Source organism: Cygnus olor, chromosome 15, assembly GCF_009769625.2.
Source record: "Cygnus olor isolate bCygOlo1 chromosome 15, bCygOlo1.pri.v2, whole genome shotgun sequence".
Taxonomy (NCBI): Eukaryota; Metazoa; Chordata; class Aves; order Anseriformes; family Anatidae; genus Cygnus; species Cygnus olor.
Window position 1 is genome coordinate 7,956,801 of NC_049183.1, and position 10,166 is coordinate 7,966,966.

Below are 10,166 nucleotides of genomic sequence, written 5' to 3' on the forward strand. Positions count from 1 at the left end.
AAAAAGATTATCTTGCAAGTAAAGTCATGCTTATCAGTATAGTCTCATCTTTCTTTACACTCACTAGATTTGTTTTTCAAAGCTGTAATATTACTGAGACAGACTATTTTTGATTTGTTTGCATAGCAAGGGGAATAGGGCTCTGGTCAATGATAAGGGTTCCTAGACACTATTTGAGTACAAATAATAAACTGATTAGTTTCAGTTGTTTCAATGTCAAATATTTTTCCTTTTTAACATAATATATAAAATATACTGCAAGTGCATTTGCATTTAATATTTTTATAGCCACATTTTCATGTTTTAGATTTCAGTTCTTAGCAGTTTAAGCAGTTGATACTGCAGCTGTTTGCTAGCCATTAAATGGAATAGTAACATAGCACATAGAAGCTCAGACCAAAATTGAACTACAGTTTAGAGAAATATCTGCAGTCTATATCAGGCAGATGACAGTTTCTAGGCTGGGATACAACATAAGGCAGTCTTTACCACATATATCACCCTAGCTTCTTCTTACTCAACTTCTTAATAAAACATTTTTCAGGGAAAATAACAAAATATATGTATTTATTCATTGAAATCCAAGAATATATGTATTTTAATAAATGTGAGAAGTGAGATCAACCTTTAAAAAAAAAACAAAACAGTATGCTTTCTGTCTATGGAAGGAAATGAATCCCAAATCTGTAATTTGATAGAAGAAGATACTTTCCTAAGCTACCTTACTGGTCTTTTTACTTGTATCTTTGTACATGTTGACCATTTATTCTTTGTGACATCAAGCAAAATTTCCTTACCTCCACTTCTGGGACCTGTTTCTGCTACAAGAACAATTAAGGGTATCCCTGCATGCTGGTCACAGTAGAGTTGTTCCCTCCATCTGAAAAACACCAAACACTATATGAATTCAGAGGTGCCACCAAAGTGAATCAGTCCCACAAAAGCATGAAAAACGCACTGAAGAACTGAAAAGTTGTATACTTGGAAGTTGCATGGAATAACCAAATTGTTTCTTTCTCTATGATTAGTTCGCATACTTGGAGAGAATAAAAGGCAGACTTGTGATGGAAAGCTCTAGTGGTATAAATCTTCATTAACAATATATTCCTCAAATTCATAAAAGAAGATAAACCAACAGTCTGTAACCAGCCTAATTTGCAGAGTTCCAAAAAAACAGCCTAATCTCCTATTTAGGATATCCTGTATTAAGATTTGCTGCCTACAAAGTGATTAGGTACTAAATAAAAAGTGATAAACAAGTCACTAAAGAATATGAAAAGATTCTGTTTGATCCAGGGTGTCAACTTTCTGTAACCCATGACACCCTGTTCTGATCTACCACAAACTTTTTTTTCTTTCTTTTTAAATCAATGAATAAATGAACCTTAGCCAAAATAGCAAGTCTGTCTCAATGATCTGTTAGATCCATGCTAACAGAAGATCTAATTCTTGACCAAAAATAATCCTATTGCTTTCTAGTCTAGCCTGCAAAATATCACTTCACTTCCATAATAGTGAAGTTAAGAGAGTAGATGCAGAACTCACCTCCATTTTTGGAAACATGTTTTTGCATCTAATAATTCATGATAAAATAAATCATTTGTTAGTTAGTAGATATGCAGAAAATTAGGAAATGAAGATCATAACTTCTGTCTGTGTAATTAACAGTGATTCATACTAGCCTGTAGGTGCTAGAAAAGCACATCCTTCGCACTGGAAAAATTAACAAGCACTGCTTGAAAATTCTACAGCAGTTTGAGGCAATTTATGTTGGGATTGCAGTAGCCTTGCCTTTATGGTCATAGCAGCTCTGGAATTCATAGCTAGGTAAGATGTAAAGCACCTGATGAAGCTACAAACTAAGCCACTGGGGAGAAAGTACATATAATTTCTACGCTCTATATAGCAGAATTTGTTCCTTTTCAAGTTGCAAAGTATCCAGGATTCTGACAGTTAACTAAGATGTGACACTACTGATGCAGTTTTTACTTTTCCTATAAGTAATGTACTCTTTTATTTAAAAAATACATATATATGTATATCTAGAGTTAATAAAACTGGGGTAATAATTTAACATAGCCATCACAGATCTTCATTTGGAGACATTTGTAGTAGTCACCCTTGCTTAGAATCAGTAAGTTAACACAGTTAACAGAGAGTTACATTTCTCAACTCATCAGAGTGTGTTGAAGAGCAGTGTTAAAAGATGGAGGTAAATTTATTTTGTTTATTCAGGACACTATTTCTTAGTTATGTTTTCCTTGTGTAAGAGGCCTAGGGAAACTTGACACTTTCCAAACTAAAAAGGAAGAAATAAGAAAAACTCATATTCATTCCAAATAAACTGAAACTGTGCCTATTGCTGATGCATTACAGAATCAAATCTGGTATATAACATGATTGTTTTCAATTAAATAATTACAACTATCAAGCTGAAAAGACAAAACCATCTCTTCACTTCCTTTATATAAGCACCCATAAAATGAAATAAATAATAAAATATAATAAATCAATTGTCTATGCTGTCAGAAGCAGCTGAGGAGAAAAACACCCCCTCTAAGGCTAAGCTGATTTAGCTCTGCAACACAGATTGATAGGAATTAAGTTCAGCCTACAAGAACAGCTAGCAGGTACTAGTCAAGGCTGAGCCATTGTGGTAATGAGCATCAGGAGGCTAAAACAAATCAAGTATGTTCCTGGATAAATGCTTAGAGACATGTATAGACCAAGCAATTTATAGATCATTTCAATTTTCTAGAAGGTGGGAAGAAAGGAGGAATGAACCATAAAAACCATTTGTGGTGCGTCTAGTAAAAAAGTCTTACAATAAAGTTGTACTGCCACAAGTTCTGTCAGGAGTCACAAGTTTGAAATGGGGCCTTTGGTTAAGTTCTTACATAACAGTTCAACAGTGCTATTTGCTTTCAGCTTAGGTGAGATTGTTTTTTAAGTAGAAAATTATTTCTTTTAACTTCTCTATTAAGAGTGTAAAACAATTAAGTAATTGTCAAGGCATATCTTAGCTCTTGAAGTGCTTCAAGAAGTAGAAACAATGCTTTCTTTACATGGCTCATATCTCCTTGCATTAACTGCTTCATGGAGACTGAGTAATAGCCATTTTTTTTGTGTGAATTGTTTGTGTGAACTTAAACTTCCTTTAGAAGAACTGAAAGCAGAGTGGCTATACAGAGGATAGAAGGGAAGAGGAAATCAGTAACATTTAAAACATCAGCATTCTCACACACACACAAAAAAAAAAAGTAATCTGGTTCATTTTTACTATTTGCAGCAAGAGCTGAAAGTAAACTTGCTGTTAGGTCAAAGAAAGCTTCTGTAAGAAGTCTTTTAGTTGAAAGTTTTGATAAAGATATTACCAAAATATATGCTCTAGTAGTACACAGTGAGGTTGTTTTGTACAGAATTAATTTTATGTTGCTCATCTGTTCTCCATGCTTGTATTAAAGTGGGAACTAACACATGTCCATTATAAAGAAAACCTGGAGTCAAAAACTAAATCTTTCAAAAAGAAACCTACAATGAAACAATTTAGTGCAGCTAACTTGCTAATTACTATTCTACTGAAGCCAATAAATAAATAAATAAATAAAGTCTGCTGAACTACTTCCTCTTGCCAAGAGATGGAACAGCTAGGTTATCTTCTACTCTGATTTATATGTCTGGATGCTTTTTAAAGAATCAAATGGAGATGTATTCAACATGTTAGTAATTTCAGCAGTGTCAAGTCTTGACCTCTGAGCTCTTCCTTAAAAATGGATTTCCATGGGCAGATTAATAGGAAAGAAAAATACCATCTGTCCAGGATTATTAATACTGACTTCTATTTAAACTTCCTTCAGTGCTTCTTACTCCATTGTACTAAGACCTGCCCTCTCCCCCATCAACCTTCAGATTAAGCATAATGATCATAGCCAACCACCAAAATATATATATGACAAAATTGTATATGACTGTTGGAATTCCCTGTTGTCAGAATAAGTATATAACCCTAAAATTAGCTTGACTTCCTAAAACTGTCCTGAATTAATAGAATAATAATAATAAAACTAAGTAGGTATATGAACCTCACTCAAATTTGCATAACTGGTAAATTCCTTCTCTTACACTTCTGAGAAGGAGAAAAGTTAGAACATTACTTAACACAAGGCAGAATAGGAACTAATAAAACCACGGGTGTTTTATTGAAGCTAGGTTTAAACTTTAAAATGCAAAAGATATTTGAAATAAATCAAGGAGAATAGCAGAACAGGCTTTTTGAGACCTAGGACCACTTCCGTCTTAACGATTATAGTACCAAAGTGAAAGATATTTTATTGTTGAAGTAGTGTATTTTTAACTTTTATTATTATTATTATTATTATTATTATACAGATAATTTCAGCTTGTGTCTTCCTAAGGATGCCTTTTATGGAATAACATCAGGAAGGCAGGCAATCCCTAAAGAAGTGGCTTCATCTAGTTTTGATTCTCCATCTCCAGCAGGAGCAGTGATATGTGAACCAAGTGCTATGATTGAAATCGAGAGTCAATGGTCTTAGTGCAGTAAACCAATCGCGCTCCTTGTCACCGTTGTCCTCAGTGAAATTGTTCTTGGCACACTGTGGTAAATACGTGGAAGTCGCATGTACTCTCAGGCCTTTGCATCTTTTTATTGGTTTGATATTTCTGCTTACTGGAATAGTGTGGCTACCCATCATTAAACAATTTGTTAGAAAAGCCTCCTGAGGGTATATGCATGAAAGCCTACAGCTGTATATAGTTCTTGGGCTTGGGGACGTGGAGTGCTAGAAGGTGGGAGGATATGTGCCAGGTCATTAACTCTCACAAGACTGAACTGAAATATGCAGCTTGCCTTTTACATAACAGTTTTACCTGCTGGGTTTTTCACCTCTATACCTGCATTCACAACCAGCTTCCTGCTTATTAACGTGAAGTTGTATTCTGACTGCTCTTTTTAAGCCAATCTCCTCAAGCATGTAGTTAAAGCACTCTATATGAGCTTACAGGTGTACATTATATTTGCCTTGCAAATCCCCTGTCCAGTAGGAACTGCCTCATCTTGCACGTGTGGAACAGGTACCTTTACCTCAAGACTTCTTCTGGCGTTCCTCCCTTCTGGGGAGGAGCTGCACATCAGCCAGCTGAGGCAAAAACCTCACCTCGGGGCCCAGCTTACCTGCGGGAACACCCGCAGCCTCCAAGCCCCGCTCTTCCCTCACGAAGCGGGGCAGCGCCGCGACGACCCGTCCACACACAGCAGCGGCCTCAACGCGTCAGGGGCAGGAGGCAGCAGCCTGGCGGCGGCGCCCGACACCCAAGGGAGAAGCCCGGCTGCAGAGACGGGGCTCCGGGCGGCTACAGGGAGCCTAAGGGCGGCCGCCTCCCTCCCGCCTTCGCCTCGGCGGGCCGGCAGGTGCGCCTAGAGGAGGCGCGGCCTCGGCGTCCCCCTCAGGTGTGGCGCCGCCTCCGCCTCAGGTGCGGGCGGCCCCGGGCGGCGCCGCTCCCCCGCCATGGCGGCCCCCGGCGGGCTGGGCCGCTGCGTGGCCGCCTTTTGGCTGGCGCTGGCCTTCGACGCGCTGGGCCTGGCGGTGCTGCTGGCTGGGGTGTTCGCCGACGTGTTCTTCGCCGACCTGCTCATCTACGCGGGCGGCATCGGCATCTTCCTCAGCCTCATCTGGTGGGTGTTCTGGTACGCGGGCAACTTAGAGGTGCCTCTGGAGGAGCTGCGCGACGACGTGGGGTTGGCGCCGCCCAAGGGCCGCGGGGACAGCGTGCTGCGGGGGCTGGTGCACGGCCTCAGCCGCCGCCTCTCCTCGGCCTTCGGCTCCGCGCCGCGGACCCGAGCCGCCGCCACCGCCGACCTGGAGCTGAGGGGCCCGCGGGGCCGCCCCGCCGAGCCCGGCAGGTGAGGGGCGGGAGGGCCTCGGCCCCGGGGAGCCGCGGGGGGACATCGCTTGTGTGCGTATAGAGCCCTCAAAAACCCTCCTACCTGAGACTTGCCCCAGAAAGCTCTCCTCCCTTGTTGTTAAAAAGCTCGTTATGTGAAAGCACCTGCCCACAGCAGAACAAATCTGAAAAATAATAATCTTGTGGAATCTTACCCGCTTCTGGCAAGTAATAAAAATCTCATGGAATCTTACTCGATCCTGGTAGTAATAGAAATCAAGTGAGGGAAGTGTCCCGAGTTTGGTTAGGCAGGTGTGATACTTCCTGAAGACACTGAAGGATGGAAAGGGCCACCGTGAACACAGCACACATGAGCATGAGGAAGTTGGCATAGGGTCACTCGCTGCAAGGTCTCTCAGGGGCAAGAACCAAGCCGTGTAGTTTGGGACTGGTCCTCATACAGCTCACAGTGTCTGGGAGAAGTAAGTGTGAGGTAACATAGCCATGAGCCACTGCCCACATGAACTCTTGTGAAAAAGATCCCTCTCTAGCAATGTGAAATACTTCTTTCTTGGCAAACAGAAAAAACAATGAAATGCTGACTTGTATGTAGCTTGGAGGCAGAGTTACAGCTAAAGGTTTGAAACTCATAAATGCTCATAAATTAACTCATAGTTAAACTACTCCTCATTGTGAACCTCAGTCATCTGAAAAAGATGTGCTATATCAAGTCTGCAAAGGAAGTGTTGGAGTCCAACTTCAAAACATAACCAAAGATCATCGAGGCTTTCAAAATATCCCTAGTATGTTCATTAATACAGCATATTTATTTAGGAAGAAAAATATGAGTAATGACTTGACAGTGTCCAAAAAAAAGTCAATTTTTCACTTCACTGTGTAAAATCGTATTCTGAAAGAACTGTGAGACCTACTTTGCACTAACTGCCTGAATTACTTGGGATGCTGAACATCTTATGGTCCTGATTCACTGTCTACAAGGTTATCTTTTTCTGCTGCTCCTTGAAAGTAAATCCTGAAGCAACTTCTGGCTTACAGAAAAGTTCATGTGAAAATTGCCTTCTGTGAAAGCCACAGAATTTCTTGAGAGGAAGTTCTAACAGTAGGGAGATACAACATTGCTTAACAGAAAACTTGTAGAAGGGGGGGATAAGAACAACAGCAATACAACTTAGAAGGTTTGTTACTGCTGCTGTGTAGTTTATTATTAACTATCTGCAACAAGAAATGGGCTGTTGAAAATAAGTCATTCTCCTTCCATTCTCTTTTTAGATTTTGCTGAAATGGGTTTAGAAATGACTGATCAAGATCTACATTTGCAGGAAAGAAATGACATTTGTAAATGAATATGCCTAACACTTTTCATCTAAAGCATATGGGTATTGAGTTGAGTAGATGAGCCGCTATCTCTGTGGATGGTCCTACTTTCAATATGCATATATAGATGTGTGCTTTGCTGTAATAAACTACTAGTAGTGAAAGTTATCCAGTATTTTTAAATATTTCAAATCTTGCACGTTGCTAATTTCAAATCTATGGTTTGTTATTTCCCATGGAGGCAGATATTTAGAGGACTTCATTGTGAGTTCTCCCCCTTGAATAGCAACTTCTAATGCTACAGTAAACAGACTTCAGTGCAGTTGCCTTAGTAATTGTAATTCAGAAGAAACCAAAACAAGGAGTGTATGAGTTGTGGTACAGATTGTAATATGAACTCCAATTTTAACTTTCAAGGCAAAATACAAAATAACAAGTAGTTGCACCTCCAAGATAATTTAGGGGTCTCATTGAAGTAGGTGCATCTGAAATACTTTGTACATTCTCGTAAGCAACTGTCTGAATTAGATCACCCTTTATTGATAGACCAAATCTTCTGCATATCTGGAGATATTTATGAACTTCACCAAGCAGGTTAAACGTGTTTGGGCAAGTACTGTCAAGAGCAAGGAGGGGAAAAAAAACCATTACCACTTTCCAACCCCACCTTCCCCAAAGGAAAACATGCACAAAAAACCCAAACCACCACAACATACTGGCCATTAGAAGAGCTTCCTGAGACATTACCTTGAGATTTCTCCCAGTATAAAGTCTCAATGTTAAGGAGAAGTGCAAACATCTGGAAATGAACTGTTGCCTTAATAAGGAAGTCTGCTCTTTCCAGAAACTACTTAAGCATTTTTTGTCACTTATGTAACTTTCTGGTTCTTGTGATTACTAATTTTTAAAGCTATTAATGAAATACCACATGCTGTTCTGATTTTGTTTCTTGAAAACTAAGAAAATAAGAAGTAAAAATAAGAAAATAAGTAAGTGAGAAGGGTGAGAGTTCTTGAGATATGGAATAAGTTATATTAAAGGAGTAATAAGTAGAGTAAGATCCTTGAGCCTGCAAGGAGAGGCAGAATATAACACATGCTAGAGGACTGTACAGTAATAAATGGTATGGAAAAGTGCATAAGGAATGATTATTTATTACCTCTTCCAAGACAAAGTGGGCATCGACAAGTTGTTGCATGCTATGCAACTGCACCGTGTGATTATTTGGCATAAGGTAATGTGGCACTTATAAATTTACAGACTCAAAAAGCTGAAGGAAAAAACAGAAGTGATACAATGATAATATATTTGGCTGGGGAAGACGTGGGGCAGTAAGTGGAAGTTGAGATAATATCTTAAAGAGAGAACATTTGCATGCTGTGATCTTATGTCTCTATCTGACATCCACACGTGGTCACCATTGGAGGTGGGCTAGTGATGTAATTTTTTATTTTTATTTTTAATTTGGGCCCCAACTGGCTGTTAAGCATGTAGAAAAGTACTTTTAAGACTGATTTCAAATAATGGATTTAGAGTTTTATGTGATGATTTGTTTTAAGACTACTTTGGAGTAACATTTTCTTTGTGTGTTATCTTCAGGGTCTGCTGAAGACATGACTGTTAAAGTTACTGCCTTTAAAAGTGGGGAAAGTGCTACAAATTATGGAAAGAGAATTCCCTACTCAATGCAATAGGATTCTCTCATTCTGGAATAATTTCTACAACCACTGTGGATTCTGTATGAAGTGGACACACAGAGCTGTATCTCTGCCAAATGCACCTCTTTCAGCGTTGGACTGGATCACTTCTTTTTAACCATTTCAGAATTTAAAATCGATCTTCTAAGAAGTGAGAACTAAAAAGGAAACAAACCAAATTCACAGAAAAATAACTGCAGTGTGTAATGTAGAAGTATCTTTTGTAATAACCCGGGAATGTTTGGATAAAAAGCTCTTGCACAATGAAAAGCTCTTGCACTGTTTTACCAAGGTCTAGAAGTTGAACTTACTGTGAATTTTTATGATGCCAGTGCAATACTTTTATTTGTAAGGGTGCTTTTAAAATATCTATGTAAAACTGTTGATGCAAGGGTACAAATGTAGTAGAAGTTGTTTATAGTGTACATAGACAATTTACAGTGTCTCTTGTGAATTTTCATCATTATTTTGGAATAATTTGGAATTTGAAATTTTGTAAGTAGAAAAATAAGAATAGTGATGTTGGTATGCCAATCCTTTCTTCATAGTTGTGTATCATGTAATGTGATGACTTTTAGAGACGCTTTTTTAATCCAGTGATGATACAAGAATTATTTTTCTAATGCTGAAGCACTAAAAAAACCTACAAAGTCAAAAAAAAAAAAGAAAAAAACTAATAAGCACAATGATATTTTACAGAATCTTACCAAATTTACATCTAGAAGTAATTGAAATTGGGGTTGGGTTGTGTGTGGAAAAATTTATATTAAAGTTAATGATATGTAAAATTTTTGTATGTGAGGAATTCCTGAGTCCCTCTGTTTCTGCACTAATACAAAGAGTTTGAGCCCACCATTAGCAAATACAGGTAGGTCTTACATTTTTAATGCACAATTGGTTTTATACTGCAGCTTATTGAATAGTGGAAGTAGGTTTAAGGAGAGGGCTTACTGAGAATGCTGTGGCTGTACTTCCTTGTGAACTCTCAAATGTCTTTCAGTGTTCTCTTGAAAATTACTGGAGTAACATCGACGCGTATCCCGTGTTTTTAAAATGTTTTCCAAATGCTCTTAATCTTTCAACAAGTTCAGGTAGACCCTAGATTTGAAGGTCTATAATTTCTTTTTTTTTTTTTCGGTACTAACTGCAGGTTTTAGGAGTTTTATAGAACTGTTTCCTCCTTTTAGAGGAACTGCAATGCGACACCACTGTTTTATTACAATGGATGGT

General features: G+C 38.7%; 1 protein-coding gene across 1 annotated transcript; it reads left to right on the forward strand.

The window, feature by feature from the left end:
• The first annotated feature begins 2,206 nt into the window (after nt 1-2,206).
• LOC121078641 (translation initiation factor IF-2-like) lies at nt 2,207-9,784 on the forward strand. The gene is made up of 4 exons (XM_040575029.1): nt 2,207-2,212; nt 4,416-4,549; nt 5,005-5,923; nt 8,839-9,784. Exons 1-4 carry the CDS (start codon nt 2,207-2,209, stop codon nt 8,854-8,856), a joined length of 1,077 nt encoding a protein of 358 aa, XP_040430963.1. The 3' UTR covers nt 8,857-9,784.
• The last annotated feature ends 382 nt before the right edge of the window (nt 9,785-10,166 follow it).

Coding starts and splice junctions, on each gene's coding strand:
- LOC121078641 (XM_040575029.1), top strand. Junction 4,550..5,004: donor ATTGAAATCGAGAGTCAATG/GTCTTAGTGCAG, acceptor ATGTAGTTAAAG/CACTCTATATGAGCTTACAG.